At 50.8% G+C, this 22,330-nt stretch overlaps 7 protein-coding genes across 7 annotated transcripts; 3 read left to right on the top strand and 4 right to left on the bottom strand.

Moving 5' to 3' along the window:
- Positions 1 to 290: 290 nt before the first annotated feature.
- Positions 291 to 2,651, top strand: M431DRAFT_510373 (hypothetical protein). Its single transcript, XM_024919460.1, has 2 exons — positions 291 to 739; positions 824 to 2,651. Exons 1-2 carry the CDS (start codon positions 642 to 644, stop codon positions 2,565 to 2,567), a joined length of 1,842 nt encoding a protein of 613 aa, XP_024771854.1. The 5' UTR covers positions 291 to 641; the 3' UTR covers positions 2,568 to 2,651.
- A 246-nt stretch (positions 2,652 to 2,897) lies between these two features.
- On the bottom strand, positions 2,898 to 5,851 carry M431DRAFT_510372 (hypothetical protein). The gene is made up of 5 exons (XM_024919459.1): positions 5,769 to 5,851; positions 4,761 to 5,688; positions 4,255 to 4,589; positions 4,050 to 4,180; positions 2,898 to 3,992 (listed from the first exon to the last, which is right to left on the bottom strand). Exons 2-5 carry the CDS (start codon positions 5,467 to 5,469, stop codon positions 3,317 to 3,319), a joined length of 1,851 nt encoding a protein of 616 aa, XP_024771853.1. The 5' UTR covers positions 5,470 to 5,688; positions 5,769 to 5,851; the 3' UTR covers positions 2,898 to 3,316.
- Positions 5,852 to 9,059: 3,208 nt separating this feature from the next.
- M431DRAFT_7626 (hypothetical protein) lies at positions 9,060 to 10,478 on the top strand (the record flags this gene model as incomplete). Its single annotated transcript, XM_024922442.1, has 2 exons — positions 9,060 to 9,413; positions 9,483 to 10,478. 2 exons carry the CDS (start codon positions 9,060 to 9,062, stop codon positions 10,476 to 10,478), a joined length of 1,350 nt encoding a protein of 449 aa, XP_024771852.1.
- A 519-nt stretch (positions 10,479 to 10,997) lies between these two features.
- M431DRAFT_510368 (hypothetical protein) lies at positions 10,998 to 12,047 on the bottom strand. Its single transcript, XM_024919458.1, has one exon. The coding sequence runs from the start codon at positions 11,834 to 11,836 to the stop codon at positions 11,045 to 11,047; it is 792 nt and encodes a 263-aa protein (XP_024771851.1). The 5' UTR covers positions 11,837 to 12,047; the 3' UTR covers positions 10,998 to 11,044.
- Positions 12,048 to 12,528: 481 nt separating this feature from the next.
- M431DRAFT_510367 (hypothetical protein) lies at positions 12,529 to 13,892 on the bottom strand. Its single transcript, XM_024919457.1, has one exon. The coding sequence runs from the start codon at positions 13,800 to 13,802 to the stop codon at positions 12,810 to 12,812; it is 993 nt and encodes a 330-aa protein (XP_024771850.1). The 5' UTR covers positions 13,803 to 13,892; the 3' UTR covers positions 12,529 to 12,809.
- A 300-nt stretch (positions 13,893 to 14,192) lies between these two features.
- M431DRAFT_484241 (hypothetical protein) lies at positions 14,193 to 15,460 on the bottom strand (the record flags this gene model as incomplete). Its single annotated transcript, XM_024916188.1, has 3 exons — positions 14,193 to 14,590; positions 14,855 to 14,971; positions 15,028 to 15,460. The coding sequence occupies 3 exons, from the start codon at positions 15,458 to 15,460 to the stop codon at positions 14,193 to 14,195; spliced, it is 948 nt and encodes a 315-aa protein (XP_024771849.1).
- Positions 15,461 to 16,704: 1,244 nt separating this feature from the next.
- On the top strand, positions 16,705 to 22,239 carry M431DRAFT_148033 (hypothetical protein). The gene is made up of 6 exons (XM_024912766.1): positions 16,705 to 16,811; positions 16,869 to 17,278; positions 17,358 to 20,338; positions 20,423 to 20,875; positions 20,949 to 21,071; positions 21,134 to 22,239. The coding sequence occupies exons 2-6, from the start codon at positions 17,066 to 17,068 to the stop codon at positions 21,831 to 21,833; spliced, it is 4,470 nt and encodes a 1,489-aa protein (XP_024771848.1). The 5' UTR covers positions 16,705 to 16,811; positions 16,869 to 17,065; the 3' UTR covers positions 21,834 to 22,239.
- Positions 22,240 to 22,330: the final 91 nt, after the last annotated feature.

The following is a 22,330-nucleotide window of genomic DNA, read 5'->3' as shown; positions in this document are numbered from 1 at the left end:
GAGGAAGACGTCTAAGCTTGGAGATGTCAATTGCAAGTCAATATCACACTGTGATGTGGTGTTCTGGTTTTAGCACTATCTTCTATAGTATATTGTATCGCGAATTGCTTCACTTTTTTTTTCTTAACGTGAATGCTGATGTTGATGTCATTGCCAGTCTTGATGTCATCCATTCTGGTGACGCTACTGTGGCACTAACAGCTTGAGCTGAGTTGCTATCGTGGGGCAGCAGTCCAGCTGATGACGTCGCCTGAGATGCTCGCTAGCCGCCATGGTACAGGCACCAGAACCCACTGAAGTAACGCCACTATCCCTATCGCCATGTGCGCGGGGCCTCCACTGTACAGTAGTGTCAGCAATTGAATTCGGGCTGAGGTCGATTCTTGTCTGGTGTTTGGGTGATCACAATGCAGCAGCCTGACACAAGCTTTGGGCCTTGCATCGCCACAACGTCACGACTCTAGCTATTGTTTCCTTTCCATTTGATGTTGTTTTTGCATTGATCGGCAGTGGATTTGACCATCCGTCTCACGGGGACAGAGCCTCAAAGAAACGCTGCCCGAGTCTCTACGGCCTCCGACCAGCTTCTTCTCAGCCTTCTCTTCTCTTCCCAGCCTCTTTCTTCCAACACACACACGATCATGGCCTCGTTACTGCGGCAGATTGTTGCAGGTCCGCGCGCGCGGCATCCAGAGGCTGGGCTGGACCTTTGCTATGTGACGGACTTTATCATTGCAACGTGAGTGAACACGATCCATCGTGTCCAGCTTAAAGCGTCATTCATCTTCGACAAAGCCTCTAACCATGGCTGTGCATATCCCAGATCCGGTCCTTCGCAGACGTACCCTCAGATAGCCTACCGAACTCCTCTCGACCAGCTTGTTAGTTTTCTCGACTCAAAACACGGCGAAGACTGGGCGATTTGGGAATTCCGCGCCGAGGGGACGGGATACCCAGACGAAGCCGTCTACAATCGGATATGGCACTATCCATGGCCCGACCATCATCCCCCGCCATTTAGGCTGATTCCCTTGATCATGGCAAGCATGCGGAATTGGCTTCATGGTGGGGAGGCATCTGATGCGCACGCGGAGAACGACAAGAAGCCCCAGTCGCAGTCTTCCTATCCGCCGAATGAAGAGAATATCGAGGCTGTTTCAAAGACTCTTTCGGAGCCAGCCAAGCCCGAGAGGAACAAGAAGAGGGTCGTGGTGGTTCACTGCAAGGCGGGCAAAGGCAGAAGTGGCACTGCCAGCTGCAGTTACCTCATTGCAGAGGAAGGCTGGAAGGCGGAAGATGCTCTGACGCGCTTCACTCAGCGTCGCATGAGGCCTCAATTTGGCGCCGGCGTGTCGATTCCCTCGCAACTGCGGTGGATTGGCTACGTTGACCGCTGGACAAAGGGCGGGAAGAAATACACAGATCGTCCGGTCGAGATCGTAGAGATCCACGTATGGGGACTGCGCAACGGCGTGAAGATGGATGTCGACGCCTTTGCAGATGAAGGCAAGAAGATTGAGACTGTACACAGTTTCACAAAAGACGAAAGGGTCGTGGTCGAAGGAGATGCGCCCGAAGGCGGTGGTCTGTCTGAGATAATATGGGATCTTGCGGGTTACTCAACCCAAAAAGACAAGGTCCCTGAAGCGGTGGAGTTTGCGGACGCAACCAACAATGATTCCAAGAAGAAGGATTCGAGCGACGAGCTCAAGAAGAAAGAATCGAGTGATGAGTCCAAGAAGAAGGATTCCTTGGCTTTCGACCCTCCTCCCTCACCCTCGCCGCAGCCTTCAGAATCGTCGATAGAGCAGCTGTTGCGACGAAAGAGCGCCAAGCTGATAGAAAGGGTATCACCGCCTGGGTCGCACTCCAAAATCGACAAGTTCCGAGCCTTGCTCACTGCAGAACCAACCTCGCCGACAGCCTCCTCCCCGTCCGAAGTCCGCACGGAGAGCCTCGATGAAGCCGAGCCTGGTGGCATGGCCGTCATCTTCAAGCCGAAAGAGCCCATCCGCATCCCCAACAGCGATGTCAACATTGCCGTTGAACGGCGAAATAGAACCCACAAATCGATGGGATTGACAATGGTCACGGCCGTTGCTTATGTGTGGTTCAATGTGTTTTTCGAGGGGAATGGCCCTGAGAAGCAAGGCAAGGCTGACAGCAACGGCGTCTTTGAAATCGAATGGGATGCCATGGATGGAGTCAAAGGATCCAGCAGAAAGGGAATAAGAGCTTTTGACCGCATGTCGGTCGTGTGGAGATTCGCCGACAGTGGCGAGCCCAAGGCGGAAGAGGAGGTTGTCGAGCCCAAAGAGGGCGAACCAGTGCCGCAAACTAAGGCGGCGGATTGGAAAGGGACAGATAATCCAAATCCTCCAGATCTTGGATTGCGGCAACAAAGCCCTCTCAGTGCAGACATAAGCAGGGCCAGCAGCATCAAGAGCGTTGACGGAACAGTAACCCAGACTCAGGGCGAGGGTGCGGACACCGACAAAGACCTGGAAGGTTTGAAGCGCAGCGGACCGTCTGGAGAAGACTTGGATGAGGGCGAGAAGAAGAGCTAGGACACTGAAATGGAGTACATAAACGCCAAGAGGGAACACGACGGATTTGTTTGTTTTTTTGATGGACGGCATGGAATGCGGGAGGAAAAATACGGGTATATGGTTTAGGGAGCAGAGTATAGCAGCGGCTTTTATACCATCATGGGAGGGATTTCATTCTTCAAGGTTATTGTGATTGTCAAACGTCGTATCGTGACATGAAAGGTTTCATCCTTTAGACGATTCTCATTATAATATGCGACGTTGTCTAAGTGCAGAACGTGTACATGCGAAGACCAGATATTTCCCATCAAAACGCGCTTTTCCTTTACTAATAACAAAGAAATGAACAAAAAAAAAAAAAAAAAAAACAGATCGGCCGCCACGCTCGCATTAAGTCGTAATCAGCCGCATCTGCTGCAAATATTCCGCTCCCCTTTCAAGTTTTCGAATAGAATGAAGAACACTCTAATGATTCTTATGGACATATTATTATAATTTCTTTTCTTTCGAGTTTCTCCTCTTTTTTGTTTGTCCGTAAAATGCAACAAGCCCCTTGGCTGGATGTAGATGATTTCGGGAAACTATATCTTGTGAGTTGGAAACACCGGTATAGCCAGGTGAAAAAACGTATTTCTATCAATCAAAGTAAACGTCAATGTCATCGTTGAGTACAGGTATCGTGAGCATCTGTTAAGCCTCAACTGTCGAAGCCATCCGTTCAATCTCGATATAAGTAGCCGTAGTTGGGGTTGAACTGCTTGTAAATGTTATATCATCCACGCATGTGGCTGATCAAAGCACTCATCCCACTCCGTCTTGCCCGAGGCCCAGAACTTCCTCATTGTCGCCAACGCAGCGCCGGTACAGCCCCCAGTGAAGGGATCTCGCACGCCATTCAGCAGGTACATTTCCACCAGCATCTGGTTTTCGACGGTTCCTGTCGCGGCGGCAGTGCCAGCCACTACCACAGGCCACAGGATATGATCAAGCAGCGGTAGGAATTCGGCCGTAGTATCGAGAAGATGGAAGAGGTTGGCTCGGTGAACCTTTTGTAAGTCTGCACACGGCCTGGAAGATGAGCACTGCGAGGTACAAGGTAACGTCAGGGCGGCAAAGACAGCCACTGAGGATTTGAAAAGAAGCGAGATGAAGAGCAGAGCGTTGGCTTTCGTCTCGTCTATGGAGTCGTTCATGAGCGGGACGGAATACATGTCGACTCGCTGAAGTATATCACAGAGACTAGGCTCAGAGGAGCCGTCGGAAACTGCAGCATCTAGCCTGAGGCGGTTGATGAGGAATATTTCTCTAAACAGGGGCGCGGGACAGTAGAATAACGGGGTGCTGCCGATTTCATATAGGGCCATGACATCGTCAACGTCAAAGTTGCAGGCATCGACCATCTGCGAGTGGCTAGGGCTGGTGGTGTTGAAGACGGTGATGCCACTGAGTGAAACCGAATGGTTAGCATGAAACTCGTCGATATCAGGCGGATTAACTTACATGACAAAGCTCTGCATCAACAACGGTGTGGTGGACGAGTCCATCAGCTTCCTTAGCCCCCCGCAATGTTTGATCAACATAAGGTAGCCATCGGCGTGAAGGCGCCATGACAACGAATTAGAGACGAGAACCTAAAGGTAAGCAAACATAAGCAGTCAGTTCATCATCGTCAAGTCAAGTCAAGGACCCTCTCTCTAGGTCTCACCTCTGCGCTCATCAAGTGGGCCATGCTGGAGAATATGTTGAAGACGTTCCCCGGGTAGCTTTGTTGAATCTCATCGTTGAGGGCCCGGATAGATTTGCCGATGTGGCGGTAGAATTCCTGCCATAGGTGAGACGCCGGGCCCGAAGTCGACGGCTCCAGATCCAAGCCGTGGATGATGGACACGCACATGATGCGGTACCCAACGGCTATAGCTAGAATGCAGTGGCGGTTTGCGGCCGTGAGAGATTGGAGAGCTTCACCGCTCAGCTCGCCTCCCCAGGCGGGATTCTGGACAATCTGCCTTGCACGCATCTTTGGCAGTAGCAGATTGTTATCTGAAAGCAAGCTTCGATGTCAGACAACAGCGAGACTTATACGGGGATACACAATAATGATGTACAAGAGGGCAGCAGGGGTCATCGGCCAGTGGCAAGGCCTGGGTTAAGCTAGAAGAGGGAGAAATTGAAGACAAAATGCAAAGTTAAATAGTAGAAATGGCAACGTACAGTATTGGATCGCATCTACGAAATCCCACTGCTCTGGCCGCAGATCTGGCGGGATGTGCGCCACATGGATTTGCCTGGAACTGGAACTGCTGGCAGAGCCGAATTGCGCCCTGCTGGCAACGAGCTGAAGCTGCGAGTCCTTTTCCTTGAGCAATCCATCCTCGTTCCGGTCCTCGCGATGGCCATCGTCGCTGCGAATGCCCGTCTTCTTGGTGGCCGCCACCAGGCTCGAGGTCGAGTCGCCCGGAGACGCCTCCGAGATGGTGCCGGCATCGCTGCTCCGATCGCTGCCGCTGCTGCTAGTATTGGGACCGTTGGTGTCGCTAATGCTGCTGTTGGCTTTGGCTTTACCATCCTTGATAGTATTGCTGTTAGTGCTGCTGCTGCCCTTCCTTCTCCGCGCCCTCGGCGGCGTGCTCGCCACCGAAGCCGAGGCGCCCCGTTCCGGCGTCGACGATGCTCGAGCCGTCAAAGCTGCTGGGCTCTGCTTGAAGCGCCTGTTTGTCGCTGGCGCCGCGCTTCGGCTCTTGACCTTTTGCTTCTGAAGCCGCGATACTTTGCCCGTGGGCAGCCACGTGAGCGGCCTGGCGTTGTTGTAGCCAGGACAGACCATGCCGGCGTCGCTGCAGTTGCCGCAGATCGGAATCCTGCCGTCGCACGGCGAATCGCGGCGTTGACACTCCCAGCATTGCGGCCTTTTCGAGGTCATCTTGGCCGCCGCATGCTGTGACGCCCGGAGAGGCGGGGAGATGGGAGAGAGCGAAGATCTCGCTGTATTCTAAAAAATTGTCTTGTTTTGTTTTGTCCAGACAGCTAGACGTTGGGAGTCTTATGTAGCAGATGCTTTTGCAGATTCGATACAAGATGATTGTCGCGGGGTGTGGCGTCTGCTTAGCCCCAGGTGCTAAGATCACTTGCGGGTTGGTTTCTGTCCAAGTCAGGTAATTAGTTGGAATGGTCAGGGGAGACGAAAAGACAAGGGGGACGGGGGGGCAAAGGCGCTTCTACGGGGCAATCTTTGGATCAGACAAACACAAGTAACTCGGGACAAATCAACAGCGACACGGAAGTCTTGAAGACCGATGATGAAGAAGAGAATGAGCAGTCACAAGAGCAAACACGGAATAGGCAAGAGAAGATGGATAGAATCAGGGTCAGGGAGATGGGATAAACGATAAACGAACGATGGTACGCCGTGCATGTAGGCTATGATGCTATCACTCGGGAGCGGCCATCCCACCTTTCTGCTGGCTCTTTAGAGTCATCGAATCAAATCAACCTTTTTACCCTTCAGGCCTAAGCGCCCCCTAGTTCTTGTTCCGCGGCTGCTACAATACTAGCACAGCTGTCAATACCATGTGCTATCATTATTTTTTCCCAGTGTTCTGTTGTTACTGCTGGCTCTCCTGATATCTGCTGTTTATCACGATTAATCTTGAGTGCTGGCTGGCAAATACCTCTCCATAAAAAGACCGGTCGGGTGATAAAAGGCAAATCTCTAAATAGATTCTCCGATCAGATACGCGATGCTACTGTAAGCATTCTAAGGAACACTCCAAGGAACAAAGAGAGAAAAAGCCCCCAAGGCGCCTCTCACAGAGATTCCTTCGTCAGCTGCGTGGCCAATGAAGATGATGGAATTCCCCCCCTTTGGCCGAGCCCCATGGCGCAGTGCATTGCTAGTGAAAGGCAAGCTTACATGGAGCATTGAACAATATCAGACTATGTCTCTTTGTGCTTTTCTCTTAGACTTGGTCTTACCACTCGTACGACTCACCAAAGAACATTGAAACTGTCAACTACATGTTTGTTCAGCGCTCCGAGGACATGCAGCAGCAGCAGTGGCATCACCAATGCCCTCATCCAGCTCTAGCACTCAAAAACCCACTCACTCAACGGCCTCCAGATGCACCCGCCCCGATCTGGTCTCTCTCCCACACGCTAAACCAGAGCAGCCGAGTGCCGTTAACCCACGGAAGCGCTACGGCGGATCGACGCTAAGTTGGCTGTCAACTCATAGGCCAGCTTCCTCTCATCTGCCCGGTGTATGATCGGACCGACGGCTATGCAGGGTGCCGTTCAGTCACAGTGGGGGGAGATAGGTCTCTTTGCTCGGTCGATTTGACAAAAAGACGGGGAAAGAAGTCGGGAGACAAAGGGATGGGTGTGGCATTGAGTGCATTGCGCTACCGAGGGGTTGTCAGTTGAGAGAAGCAAATGTTGAAGCCTGATTGGGGGTCTTCTGCGCCATCTTATCTGCATCTGTTAAACTTTGCACAAAGTACGGAGCAGCTAGTGAATGGGATTCTTTTGACAGGGCTAGACCAAGGGATCGAAGGGGGGCGTTGTTTAGCGTGGGAGACCAGGAGAGCAGGTTCATGCCATTCGAGACAGTTTGAAAGGCTACAGTAAGTTGGTCCTGTCACGACCCCATTGGGTTAGCATCTCAGATCGCTGTTTTTCTTTCTGTGCGACATGAAGGGGAACGAGAAGATGAATAGAGAGAGAAGAAAGAAACCGCAGAAAGCCGGATATCCTCTCACAGTTGTATCCAAATGAGCGCTGCAGCAGGGGCAACACATTCATCCCAGGATGGACACGTGCCTTGCTTGCAGCCGGATGCGAATCAGCTGCTGCTCATCACTGGAGGGCAAATTGATGAGACCCCTAAATGCCCTATATTGGGTTAATGGCCAAAGAGCAAATCCTTTGACACAACGTCATATTTCAAACCTCGGCGGGCGAGAGCTGTGGCAAATCGGCGAACCTCCAAGAACAGCGCCAAAGACGCCTTGCTGACAAAAAGAGCACTGGAATTCATCCCACTTACCCTAGAGCCGTTGACGCGATTTGCTGGGATTTGAGCAAGAAGATCTCTGGAGCTGCATGACTCTAGCTTTGTCCAGTACATCATATCTGCCTCTTCCGAACAAGCCATAAGCTCGGACGCTCTTCTCCTCCTCTTTGTCCCGGCTGACAGACAACTGGCGTCCATGGGATTAGGCCACACTTGGCGGGCTTGCCGCTACGAGAGTCCTTGAACCAATGGCATTTACATGTAATCTGGACACATGGAGATGACGGAGGTCAGATGGACGGCCTTCCGAGAGCTTAATGGCAGCAATTGTTCGCCTCCCCTCGTGGCTCGTGGCTCCGGTCTGACACGGATTTTAGGTTTGAAATTGCCGTGGCAGTTGCGGCATCTCCAGCAACTTGATTGATCCCCCCAGATTGAGTTGCATGGCCCATAACCGGCTTGCTGGGCCAAGTTCTGTGATCGATCGATAAGCAGCTGGTCGGGCGAGCCGGAAATTTGCTTCCTTCCGAGGCTTCCGCACAACCACGGCGCCGGGATATATATAGTATATTACATAGTATAAAACGTATAACCGTATAGTATTTGCACATGGACCGCCGGCGATGAGAAAGGAAATAAATACTGTAAGCCCACATGGCTGTCATTGCCGTCACAGGTTCGCCGCCACGGACACGGAGAGGGTCCCTTACGGAAGCGCTCACAAACCTCGCGCCTAGTCGGAATCTTTTGGAGTTTACCAACATGTTGGGATCTGGATTTTGGGATTAGTGCTCTTAGTAATCGCCAGTAATTCTAATTCCATCCTGGTCATCGCCGCATGCGCGATGATATAACAAACACCAGACCCCTTCCCGCCCGGCGCTTTGTAAAAGTCGGCCCAAGTGTAAGCATCGCCGTCTCTTCGCATCATGACAACCGCCCGGTGTCTCGTAATCTAGTCATTGGGCACGAGACAGGTTTTATTCGCCCTTGGAACGCACGGCTGCCAACCAACCGCCCCCCTTTTCCCCTGCCCGATCCTCCTAGCACGGCATCCTATCGGCCTCCGAAGGTGCCGTTGCCGTCACTTGGATCTGTCTTCTTGGCCTTCTCCACACACACACACCCATTTAACCATCCGGACAGCTGCTCTTCTGCAGTCTGAATCCTCGCAGCTGTGGACTAATAAGGCGCTGGCTTTTTCTTCTTGTACTCCGTCAGCCCCCCTTTTAACCGCCTTGTTGGGTGTGCCTTGCGGACTTTGTCTTTGGCCTGGGCGCTGGAACTAGGATCCTCACTCAGAAAACGCTATTTTTTGTGATTTTTTTCTTTTTTTTTCTTACTTCCGGAACCGAGATTACCACATTCGCTCCTATTGTGCAGCCAACAGCGCGTATCTACATATAGCCTTTCGGTCGGGTTACATTGTTTGTCTCTTGTGACTCCTGCTTTCTTTCTTTCTCGACGTGGTGGAATAGAGAACCCGAACCAAAAGACTTATCATGACGACCGATTATGAAGGTTCCGCCCCCGCGGGCCGAGTTCTGTCCTCGGGCTCGACTGCCAGCCAACAGGCGGGGATGTTTCCGCACGGTCACTTGGGCCATCTGACTGCTCAGCAGGAGGAGGCACTGGAGCGGTTCAAGGCGCTGCTACAGGAAAAGGGCCTGTGGCGTCCTGGCCCTCCGGCGTCTCACGATGACCAGACGTTGTTGCGGTATCTGCGCGCGAGACGGTGGGTTGTGGAGGATGCGTTTGGCCAGTTCAAGGACACCGAGGAATGGCGGGCGGCGAACAACATCGACACGCTGTACCGGACCATTGAGCTGGATGCGTACGAGCAGAGCCGGCGCTTGGTGAGTCTTCTGATATCTTGAAATCTTGATTTATTCAAGAGTGTATACTGACCATATGTCATTATATAGTATCCCCAATGGACCGGCCGCCGTGACCGCCGCGGCATCCCCCTTTACGTCTTCGAGATCCGCCAACTCGACTCCAAAACTATCGCCAACTATGAGAAGCAGGGCGCCAACAGCACCTTTTCACAGGCCAAGACGGATGGCAAGACCGCTCCCGGCCTGCTGCGTCTCTTCGCCCTCTACGAGAACCTGACGCGCTTCAACCAACCCTTTTGCACGCAGCTGACGGATCGCGACCACGCCGACGTGCCCGTCACCATGAGCACCAACATTGTCGACATCTCCGGTGTCGGCCTCAAGCAGTTCTGGAACCTCAAAGGCCACATGCAGGCCGCCTCGCAGCTGGCCACGGCGCATTATCCGGAGACACTTGACCGCATCTTCATCATTGGCGCGCCCATCTTCTTCAGCACCGTCTGGGGCTGGGTTAAGCGCTGGTTTGACCCCATCACGGTTTCCAAGATCTTCGTGCTTGCGCCCCACGAGGTCAAGCCCACCCTCGAGGCCTTCATCGAACCCAGAAACATCCCCAAGAAGTACGGCGGCGAGCTCGACTACACGTTTGGCCAGCTGGGAATCCCCGACCCCGCGTGGGACGGCGTCATCCGGTGGGAGAAGGGATACAACTCGTTCCCCAGCGGGCCGCTGCTCTGGGAGGACGTGCCGGGCGAGGACAGACTGGCGTGTGTCCGTCTCGGCGCGGAGAACGGCAAGACGAAACGAGAAATCATCTGCTCGCTGCCCAGGACTTTCGGCCCGGCCGAGAAATCTTCAGACGAGTCGACTGCCACGGAGAGCTCAGCTGCCACCACCACGATCACCGCCGCCACGACGATCAACGACGCTTCTGAGGGCACCCAGACATCGGAAGACACCCTTGACGATGCTACCCAGACCGACGGACCCGCCGAAGCCATCGAGAAGCTGAAGATTGACGAAAAGGCTGATACCAAGGCGACTGAGGTCACTCCCATGGCTGCTGCCACCGCCGCTGCATAAAAACGACCACATAATACAAAAAACAAACGGCGAAAATGCATATCATACCCTGTTTCATTAATTTCTTTTTCTATATATGGTTAGAGCCATTGGATTTATTGCATATACAGAATGCCTCTTTCTCCATACTCCCGCGTCAATTTTTCGAGTTATATATTGTTGGGAAAGGGTACCGGGAGATGTTTTATTTCGCATTGGTGATTCTGTTTGCTAACTGGAGAAGAGGAGGAGAAATTGGACGAGATAAGAACGAGAGATGAGATTTGGAAATTGGAGTATTTTGTCCGGGTTGGGAATATAATTGGACTTGGAATATACCAAATATCTTCGGAGAATAGTTGTGCTTATATTTTTGCTTTATATATACGGACATGGCATGAATAATGCTTATAGGATCTGTTTTATGGATATCATTGTCTATGAATCTTTACCTGATTGCTCAATGCTGTATCTTGCTCTAAATGGGTCCTGAATATCTAATTCTGCGGTGTATCCAAGACACGCTCTATGTGCTGAAAAAAAAAAAAAAAAAAAAAAAAACAAAGTCTCTACCTGTATGCTGTCGTCTATGCCTGTTCTCCATCTTTATGCCTTTGTTGTTGCGGAAACCTTCTGCTCCTCCACAGCTCGATCCCCTTGCCAATCTCCTCCCACGACACGCCATCCGGGACCAGCTTCATCGTCAGTCCCAACCTCTCCGTCTCCCTATTCCTCGGCTCGTCATCGAAAAACAGCATATCCTCAAACCGGATCCCCGTCCGCTTCTGCAGGGCCTCAAAGTGCTTGATTTTGCTCCCCGGGTATATCTCCAGTCCACCGTCAAACACATCGATCGAAACCTTCTTCCTCCCCGCCGCCTTCTTGTTATTGCCGTCATCCTCTGCAAACGACGCCGTAGGTGGGATGTGGATTCCCTTGAGCAGTTCGCGGGCTAAAGCAGGGGCGCTGGTGCGCGATGCGACGCCCAGCTTGATCTTGTTGGGATGGTTGAGATATGGCAAAACGGCGAGGATCTCGGGAACGTCGCTGTAGAACTCGAATTCCTCGCCCGTGCGGTCTGTTGCGCCGGTATGCGCAGGGTTGATCTTCAGCGGAGGCGTGACATGTGTATCGACCCAAAACGACCAGAGCGTGTAGTCGAGATCGAAGACGATGAGGCGAGGGAACGGTATCGAGGGATCGCATATTGAAGAGGGGAGATCGAGGCGTGGAAAGGGAGAGGGAGTTGTTGGTGCCGAAGTTGCGAATGAGAGGCCTGACGGCGTGGAGCTGAAGGTCGGTGTGATGGGAGTGCCGGTTGGCGAGGAGGAGAGGGAGAGGTTGGAGGAGGAGGTTGGGATTGAGAATTTTCGAGGCATGGCGAAGGTGGTGGTGATGTGTGAAGATATGGAGAAAAGAGAGCAGAGAAGCAAGGCGAGAGTTGAAGATGTGAAAATAATTGAGGGGCTGCGGTATCGCGATCGCAGAATTTGGGTGGCGGTTCTAAATCTGGGGAAGTTCTGCGGCTAGTGTGAAGCCGACACCAAATGGTGGGACGGTTTTGCTCTTATTGGAGGAACCAATTCTGGGGCGCTGCGACGAGCCTGCCGCGAAAAAACACATAATCGGCGAGAGATCTTTCCTCTTACAATGGTAGAAAATGCCATTAATCTTAGTAAACTTACTACCTAGGTATCTCTTTTCTTTTTAATAATTATTGTCAGAGGGGCTGATCTTTGCATTGATCATAGAACGCACAGAAATCTGGGAAAATGTTGGAGTGAATGGGCCTCATATTCACCTCCCATCTTCAAGCGACATACGCCACATTTAGATATCTGCAGGTACTGCTGCCTACTAGACCTACTACCTGATACCAATAAGTACTAGGTAGTAGAGATTATATCTACTACATAGTACTGGACGTGGGGACGAGACTTACCGCCTAGGTAGGCAGTAGTAGGAGGTATCAATCTAGGAGGCGGAGTAGCAGATACTTCTAGGTGCACACATCTTAAGGTCGGATGGATTCTGTACAGGTAGGTACCGTCACATGTAGTAGGAGGTAGATCCACGAATGAGATGTTTGAATGAAGGTCTTCTGGCCATGTGCTTGCTTTATGGATTGTCTAAATACTCTGTGCTGGGTTTTCTGCTGCCGTATACAACGATTTCAATCCCGAAACCTTGTGTGAAGGCGCTATTATGACCTTCACAGCCATTCCCAATTCCCACAAAAAAAAACAACCTTTGCTGGCAGGCTTCATACCAGGCACAAACTCTAGAATGAGATAAGGGAGGGTAGAGCCGCATTTACTCTGTATGTCGAGGTAGGTGGCCGAGAGCATACGACTAGGCGAGCCTGAAAGTGAGTCCCTGAAGGAAACCCCCATCTCCCTCCAACAATTCCATGGTGCACCGGACCACCTCATATTTTCCTGTCTCATACACCCGGAGCGAATCCTCTTGATTCTGGTCCTTCACCTGATAGGCACATCCGTCCACCGTGGAATCTTCGTCCGCATCTACTAAAGCCAGATACTTTCCCCCCCATGTAGAGAGTTTACCGCGGTGAATGCGGGCTCGTTTGTATTCGACCTGAGTTTCTCCGTCCTTTTTGCCAAGGCCTATGATGCGTGAGAGGATGTCGGCATCGGCAAGAGTGCCATAAAAAAAGTACCAGACTGGATACTCGTCTTGTCCTGGTCGAGCTAACGGAGGAGGCAAAGGCGAATTGGCAGGTCGAAACTGCGGCATAGTGGTGTCAAATCCAAGTGTTGGATAGAGAGATGTTGAAGATAGAGCCTTCTGTGCAATGGATACGCGGATGAAGGTTGGCTGGCGTGTTTTCGGCGGACCCTTCAAGAGCTCGGACTTCTCTGTACCGGATAACAAGCAGAATTTGGTTGTGTTACCGTCATCGTCGAGGCCTGTGAGAATTTTCGGTTTCTTGGGTAGTCGGTAGAGTATTTCCGTGTTGGTAGCTTCCACTTCTAGCTTGAGAAGATACTGCGCACCCCCGTTCGCGGCCACTGTGCCACTGCTTGATTCGCGTGATTTCTTGCGAGACTCTTGTTCTTTGAATATGCTATATTCGTATGACTCTTTGTTGAATCCCTCAGCGGTTTTGGCATCTTTGACCATGAGCCATGCTGCCTGCGAGAGCGTCGGGCGAGCGAAGTCAGCCCTCCAGTTTCGAATGGCTTCGACAGCTTCGTCGGAGGAGAGATCAAAGAGAGCCTGCCACATTGACCGATCGGATTCAGAGACATCGGAGGGATCGTCAACAAAGTCAAATGCTGCAACGTTGGCAGCAAGATCTTCACAGGCCGCAAGGAAATCCATTATAGATGCGCCCTAGATGAAGCACCCTTTGGGGTTGGCCCGAGATGTTGTGATTGTTAGTTGAAAAAAGCGTCTCTGGAAGGATTTTTTTTTTTGAAGGGTGCAGATGCGAGGAGGGAATGGGGTGGGTGAATCGAGTCACCTAAATATATGTACGTTCACGTGCCAAACGGAAGAAATTACCACAATGAACAATGATTGAAGCCACTCCAGCAAACTTCCGCCCAGCAAACGGGCAAACGCCAGCCACCGCATCTGTGTACATGTACGTGAATCATTAAGCATTGAGTCAGTAGACTGATATAATCTATCTGCTTATCTATCTAGGTATGTAGCTATACCATTCCAAGGTTTCTTAGCGCCGCCAATTACCTAGCAGCCATGGTCAATTCAACGAAAGTTCTCCAGGTTGTAACCTAAATTGAGGCTTCTCAGCCACGCCACACTCTCCGGTTGTGCCATCGTGATGTGAAGTCTGCTCACATCATCTACCTGAATCAATCGTGGATCCAGGTGGGCAAATACATCCAACTGTCTTGCGCAACGAAGTAAATCCTCCAAAAAGTCTGGATGGCGTATAGCGTCCAGGTCGATGCTCTCATCTACTCTGGATGATAGGTGAGAAGGATTCGCTCGAATTGCCAAGTAGATAAATGACATTGTAAACGCGATCCAATGCTTGGCTTTTTTGGCAGTGGATACACCCGGTGGACGGCGAAATTCAATCGAGCCAGCCTTCCCTTCTCTCGCTGGCAGAAGATTCCATGCGCGGTATTTATCAGGACAAACTAAACGAATGAGTTCGTCACGGGGGGTTTGGTCGATCATATTGAATATGAAAGGCAGAGCGCGCACTGGTCCATGCTGCCTGAAAATGTCATTCAGGATAGGCGACTTCAGATTGCTGAGGCAGAATGGCGTGGCTTTATCTTGCCGGGAAGGGGGGCAACATCGGGCAGTAGCAGGCTCCTAGAACACTATTGCTTTTGATATCTTCCGAAGCTCATCCATTGAGTGATGGCCGTGTGCCCATGAGATGTGGATATGTGTACCGCTGGTAGTGTCCAGTAATACTTGGAATTTTGAGAGCAGAACGGCCCAAAATTTGTCGATCTTCGAAGCCCATTGGTCATCGCCAAGTATGACCGGAGTAACAATCTCGACTAGATCTGTATCACAATATTATTAGATGGAAACGTATCTCCTTCATGGAACTGGAACTCACAGTAGCCATCTTTCATATGGGCTTTGGAAAGGGATCCATCGAGCACAACGTTCCATTTCGAATAATCCAGCGGGTCGTCGCTCGACATATCATGCCTCACAGCATCCATTCCCTCTTGCGTCAGTATCTCGGCGATGGACTCAAGAAGACTGAAGTTATAACGCCGCATAACCGAAAAGGACGCTTCTGCAGCAGGGTAGTTGCCAATATCCAGCCCAGTACCATTCTTTACACGGAGCTGAAGCTCAAATTCAACGCCGAACGAAAATGGGAGACTGGATTCTGGATGCTGACCAGTTTCAAAAACCGGAATTCCTTCTTTCCACTTCTTCACTGTCGACCTTCTTTCTGGCGTATTAGGTTGGGACGAGGGCTGGCCCGATGACATCGAGCTACGTCGACGGCGATGCGACTTTGGTGTCTGAGGATCCATGATGATCCGTCTGAACAAACATGGAAGAAAATGAAGAAGTTGAGAGAGAAAGATTGAAAAAGAAATAATTCAAACGAAGAATATTTCATGGGTGCGGAGAAACAAGCGAACGCAAAGTGAGAAATTTCCATCGGTGGAAATTGAGCAAACGGAGGGCAGCGAAATGTGAACGGCAAGTGAGCCAGAGGTGGTGGAAAACAAAACCTGGAATGCATTACAAGGCTCATATTCACGCTGCAATTCTACATGGTTGAATTTCTCTGAAAAGAATATGTACTAGTAACTACCTATTGAATCGTATGTTGAATCGTATAGTCAATTTGGGATCAATACAAGGTAGCCCAAGTGATGTTCTTTGGTGATATCGTGACATGCCGAGAATAGTGGAGAAGTCCCAGCCTCCAGGTCCGGATCTGGAGCCGTTACGGGATCTAGATGCAACACGGCCGCTAGCAAAGCCACCGGGTCATCTGGGGCCTGAGGATATGGTATCCGTAACCATAAAATTTGCTCTAGAGACGTTCTCCTGTTATTGACTCTCGTCGTGGCTAGCTACAATTCTTCATATATAGTTATAGACTTGTGACTGAACTCCTACGTGCGCCGTTTTGTGCCATATCTCCACCTTATAGAATGGCTTCAAGTCGCCACGGAAGGGGCTCATGGAGTAGCTGGATAATGCCAGCCTCAAGCAATTGCACCTAATAATCACCCAAAACCTGTAGCCTTCTGTAATGAGGGAGTTATAAAGGGCTCCAGGTGGCTTGTAACGAATGAATGCGTAACTATCTTTTTCGTTTGAAGTGATTCTAGGAGAAGTGACGAATTGAGGGGCATAAATGTTGCGTTTGTCAAAAGGATGCCTAAAACTACCATTGCCTCCTCTTCAAAGTATAGAGGCAACAAAGGTTTATCAAGGTGTCGTCAGAGGTATGCGTCACATCCACGCGCACGGTGTTCCCGGCCGCGTCTCCTTATTTGCTGTCGTTTTTGTGACCATTGCGATGTGGAGCAGACGTTAGCCAATGTTCTACTGCTTGCGACGAAAGGATTCGCGGTCACTGCTTGGCTGGGTGGAAAAACCTGTTGGTCAGACTTTGATGTCTAGCTCGCACAGAAACAGCGTTTTTTTCCAACAGCCTAATCTGGGGAACAGATCCGGGTAGTACGAGTACGCGGCTTGCCGGCCTACGAGTCATATGAGGCATAGAGAAAAAACCCGGAACTTTTGTTAGAATGATGACCACACATTTCGGCCTTGATTTGGCCGCTTCTTACGTCCTAGTGTCTAATATCTTCTCCGCTTATAATTCCTCCAGACTAACAACGATAATCTACACGCTTCCAATATGTATGTCTGCTCCCATTGGTGTCGTGTCTTCGTTCAACGATAGATATGAGTTGTTAGGCCGCGCAAAACCAGCATTCCTACCGCCAAACCGATGATGCCAGCCCGAGACATTCACTGGAGACATGCGCCATCACGTGTTACTGTACCCGGTCAGAGCTTTTCAATCAGAATATAAAACTCCACTGAGATCCGACACATATTACGTTGTCGGATAGTTGGCAAGGCGGTGGAGGCACTCTCACTCTTGGAGGGCAATGGACTACTCAGGCTGCCCAGATGACGCTTCCTTTGGGCCTTCGGTTCACAGTTGTCGTCGTAGAGACTTCGATTTTACCCTGAAATTTGAATCCATATTTTTTTCTATCCTTCCTGCAGCGGTTTTTATTCTGCTTGCCGTTATTCGTCTCGTTTGGCTGAGGCGGGAGCCCGTCATTGCAAAAGGCCGTGTATTCCAGCTTGCAAAACTTGTATGTGTAGCCAATCCTACGTACCAATTGAATCAAGTCAAAAATTCCGAAGTAACACGCTAAATAGAATATGTGTTAGGGTATTATTGCGCCGTATGTCGCGCTACGCTTCACCTCGTTTATCTTGAGCATCCTTTGGCGGGGCGAGCAAGCTGCTCTCTTCATATCATCTGCTACAATAGAGGTCATCGCCAGCGCACTGCTACTTCCCGTCTCTTTTTCGGAACGTGCTCGATCTCGACGGCCGTCCTTCCTATTAAGCGTCTACTTGACTCTTTCTCTGCTCTTCGACATTGCACGAGCTAGGTCATTTTGGCTAGTGGCTGTGACTCGCTCCGAAGATGCGTTTGCAGGCGTCTTCACGGCCTCGGTCGCCCTGAAGGCCGCCATCTTTTTAACAGAGTCATATCCAAAGACGAGATGGATTCTATGGGGCACAGGCAGTCACAGCCCAGAAGAGACAACGGGATTCTGGGGGCTGGCCGTCTTCAGCTGGCTTTGGAAACTCTTTATCCTAGGCCGCAGAAAGGTGTTGAGCTTGGATGATCTATTCCATCTCGACCACCACATGTCTAGTGATGTTTTGAGAAGAAAACTTCAAGCGGCTATAGAGAAATCCCCAGCTCGAGGCCAGAAGAATGGACTTGCCAAAGCCCTTGCCAAGTCATTAGCAGGACCTTTTTTATTCCCCGTTGTGCCAAGAATAGCCCTTTCGGCTTTTAAATTCGGCCAGCCGTTTCTCACCAACTCGCTGCTATCCTATCTTGAGATACCTGCATCTGAGAGACCTGTCAACTCTGGCTATGGCTTGATTGGGGCTGTGTTCCTTGTGTACTCGGGCATTGCTCTCTCAACGTCGTTTTATTATTATCTGCGTGAACGATCTCTTTGGATGATGCGCGGTGCCCTAGCAAGCGTCGTCTACGAGCATACGATGCGATCCAAACTCTCAGTGACCAGCGACTCCGCCGTGCTGACGCTGATGAGCACGGATATCGAGCGTGCCAGACTTGGCTTCACATTTATCCACGAGTTCTGGGCCAGTGTCCTCGAAAGTGGCATTGCACTGTGGTTATTATACCGAGAACTTGGCGCCGCCTTTGTCGCGCCTGTTGTTGTTTGTTTCACCTGCATCGCTTTCATCTCAGTCGTAGGTCGTCTCAGCGGCCCAAGGCAAAATATTTGGATGCAAAAGGTTCAAGAAAGGGTTGGCGCCCTCTCCCACATCGTCACAAACATGAAAACCTTCAAAATAGCCGGCTTGACGGACGCGGCCGAGTCACTGCTCCAGCGTCTCCGTGAGACCGAAGTTGGCGCTGGCTCCAGTTGGCGGATGACCATGATCATGGCGGCCATCATTGGTTTCGCTCCGTCCATGATTAGCCCCTTCATAACATTTGCCGTGACAGGAAAGGCTCTTGATGCCACTCGAATCTTCACCGCGTTGTCGTTTATAGTCCTGTTGACGGACCCTCTATCTCAGCTGCTTCAATATGTTCCTCCACTACTGGCTGCTTTTTCTTGCGTTTCACGTATTCAAACTTTCCTTGAGCGGGACCCTCGTGAAGACTTTCGTGAGAGTCTCGGCGCATCAGATGGCGTGGATGCCGAATCCAGTGAAAAGAGCGAGACCCTTATCCGAATTACCAAAGGAGACTTTGGTTGGGAGGAGGATAAATCCATCTTGTCCAACATTGCTCTCGAAATTCCTGCTCGGTCTCTTACCATTGTGATTGGGCCCATCGCTTGTGGAAAGTCAACCCTACTCAAAGTTCTGCTGGGCGAGACTCCTTTTCACAGCGGCCGTGTTCTCATAGGACCCGAAACCCGTGGCATCGGCTATTGCGACCAAACTGCTTTTCTCACCAACGAAACTGTGAGAGACAACATTCTTGGTTATGTTCCGTTTGATCAAACCAGATACAATGAAGTCCTTGAGGCAACGATGCTTCTTCCGGATCTTGCCACATTCCCACAAGGCGACCGTACAAAGATAGGAAGCGGCGGTGTAACGTTGAGTGGTGGGCAAAAACAGAGAGTATCAATGGCACGCGCTCTATACTCGAATTCCAACCTATTCATCTTCGACGATACGCTCAGTGGTTTGGATGCCGATACTGAGGAGCAAGTGTTTCGAAGGGTTTTCGCTCCCGGCGGTCTCATTCGCCGACGAAACGCAACGGCGATTTTGTCTACGCACTCTGTACGACATTTGCCGTCTGCAGACCACATTATTGCACTCAGTCAAGAGGGAATGATAGCCGAACAGGGGACTTTTCATGACCTCGACGCTCTTGGCGGGTATGTGAACAGTATGAAAGTACACTCTGCCAATAAATCTACGGACGACGTGACTTTGGACTCTTCGAATGATCCTCCTAGCGAAGAAAACGACGAGAACTTGACGCGCTCTAAAACACGGAAGCCTCCGCCACCAATGTGGGCTGCAGCAGATGAGCGCAGCAGGCAGACCGGAGACATGGCCGTGTATAAACACTATGCTATGAGTATGAAGCGAGTTACACTTATATCGTTCCTACTGGCTTGTGTAGCATTGGCAGTCTTTTACAATTTCCCGCAGGTCTGGCTGAACTTTTGGTCTGTCGACTTGGCTTCTTCTCCCAGGGCTCACTCTCAGGCATACTGGATAGGCATCTATGCTTTATTTCTCCTTCTCAGTCTGACGTTCATCGGTCTGATCTGCCTCCTTGTTTTCATCTTCATGACGGCCCAGTCCGGCATTACTCTTCATCATCAGACACTACGGGCTGTTATTGGTGCCCCTCTGCGGTTCTTCACAAACGTAGATGCTGGCATTGTGATCAATCTCTTCTCCCAAGATATTTCGCTTATAGATATGGAGCTCCCGCAGTCCCTTCTTAATGCCACGGTAGAATTATTCATTTTGATCGGAATGGCTGTGGTTGTTGCGACAGCCTCACCTTACATCGCCGCCAGTTACCCCTTCTTCGCTGCACTGATGTGGTTGGTTCAGAAGCTCTATCTGCCCACCTCTCGACAGCTTCGTTTGTTGGATTTGGAAACAAAAGCCCCCCTATAGTAAGTCCAAGCAAGCTGCGTCGTCCAATATTTATCGGCCAGTTCTTCCCATCATGGAAGCCAGCCAAGCTAACCCATTCCTAGTACACACTTTACAGACACGGTTGCTGGCGTGGCAACTCTCCGTGCCTTCGGCTGGTCACAGGAGAGCCTTGATTTCAATCTGAAACTCCTAGACAACTCTCAACGCCCCGCATATCTCCTCGCCATGGTTCAGCACTGCCTCACCTTCATTCTTTCCTCTGTTGTCACAGCGGTAGCCACGTTGGTGGTGGTTCTAACCACCCAAGTCAAGGCGGTCACAGGTCCTGGATTAACCGGAGCTTCAATGGTGACGCTAATGTCACTCGGAAACTTCATCTCGCATCTGATTGTCATGTATACTATGGTGGAGATATCTCTCGGAGCTGTGAGCCGGCTAAAATCCTTCCACGACACGGTGTTGCCGGAGAGTACCCCCGAAGAGGACGCGGAATTGCCTTTGCTATGGCCATGGCGTGGAGCTGTGGATATTCAGGATGTCTCAGCTTCATATAGGTACGTCAAACTTGCGGATTGCAGTGCAATTTGGTTCATTGAGGTTCAGAAATGCTAATATAGCTAGGAACAGTGTCCCTGATCAGCCAACAGAGTCAGGAAACTCGGGTATAGACCCTGCAGATTTGGTCTTGAAAAATATTGACATGAGCATTACGCCTGGTGAGAAGGTCGCTATTTGCGGACGCAGTGGAAGGTGAGCCAGTCTATTTTGATATGCTTTAACCCTAATATTTGAGTTGCTAATCAGAACAATAGTGGTAAATCCTCCCTATTCCTCCTGCTGCTTCGCCTGTTTGATCCCTTGGCTGGGTCTGCTGATGGAATAACCATTGATGGCATACCGTTGCGCCGAGTCAAGCGCTCCTCGCTGCGAGAACGCGTAATCGCTGTGCCACAGGATTCTGTCTTCTTTCCAGACGGCCACTCTTTCAAAACAAACCTCGATCCAACCAATCTATCGACTGAGAGCGATTGCAAAGAGGTACTTGGTGCAGTGGGACTTTGGCAGGTCGTTGTAGACAATGGTGGGTTAGACTCCAGCCTGTCTACCAACATGCTCTCCCATGGCCAGAGGCAGTTGTTTGGCTTGGCTCGAGCAATCCTTCGACGACGCATTCGCAGCAGTGCTGCTCGTTCCCAAACCTTTGACGCAGATGAATACCCAAACAGCCTCTTTGAGAAGGGCGGCGACATTGGTGGCCTGTTACTATTGGATGAGGTGGGTTCCTCTGTGGATAAAGATACAGAGCGCACGATGCACGCTCTCATCAGCCAGGAATTTGCGGAATACACCACAATAATGATATCCCACCGATTGGATGCCGTAATGGATTTTGATCGCGTGCTTGTCATGGATCGTGGGCAAATCGTGGAGACTGGACGTCCCCGCGAATTGGTTCAACAGGAGAGCAGCGCGTTTAAGAATCTGTGGGCTGCAAGCGGAGCCCGTTCATAGCCTCTGGCTGCGTGAGCGATCATGGAGAGAACAAGAGCAACATTCTCCAGATCTGTCGCGATCCGGACTGCGCTTAGCTGGGTTGGGCGACTGGGCTGACTTTTACAGCCGATAATTCTCATCTAATATAGAGAAATAGAAACTTGGCGCTTATAATAGAATTATTCTTTTTCTGTAGGCTTATCAAGTTCTTCTTGCTGACGATGCTTCCGTATTGCGTTGTAAATATCATGACGTGTTAAACCTTGCAATTCCGGGTCGTTTTCATGTTCACTTTGGAGTTGACCGAGAATCTGGATAGGTCTGAGCCCGAGCTCGTAATAAGACATGACCTTGTCCATTTTCTTTTCAAGGGCCTTGTTCCGATATCGCGAATGCGCCGATGAGGGAAACATTGGATGGTTGTGCTCAGTGGACTTTTCGCCACGAGTGCGGCGAATGATCCAAGGAGCCAAGACATGCTGCCGACCCACGACAAGCCGGTACGGGCAGCCCGT

This window comes from Trichoderma harzianum (assembly GCF_003025095.1).
Source record: "Trichoderma harzianum CBS 226.95 unplaced genomic scaffold M431scaffold_10, whole genome shotgun sequence".
NCBI classification, from domain to species: domain Eukaryota; kingdom Fungi; phylum Ascomycota; class Sordariomycetes; order Hypocreales; family Hypocreaceae; genus Trichoderma; species Trichoderma harzianum.
Note: the sequence above shows the minus strand (reverse complement) of the source record. Positions and strands in the feature narration are given on the sequence as shown.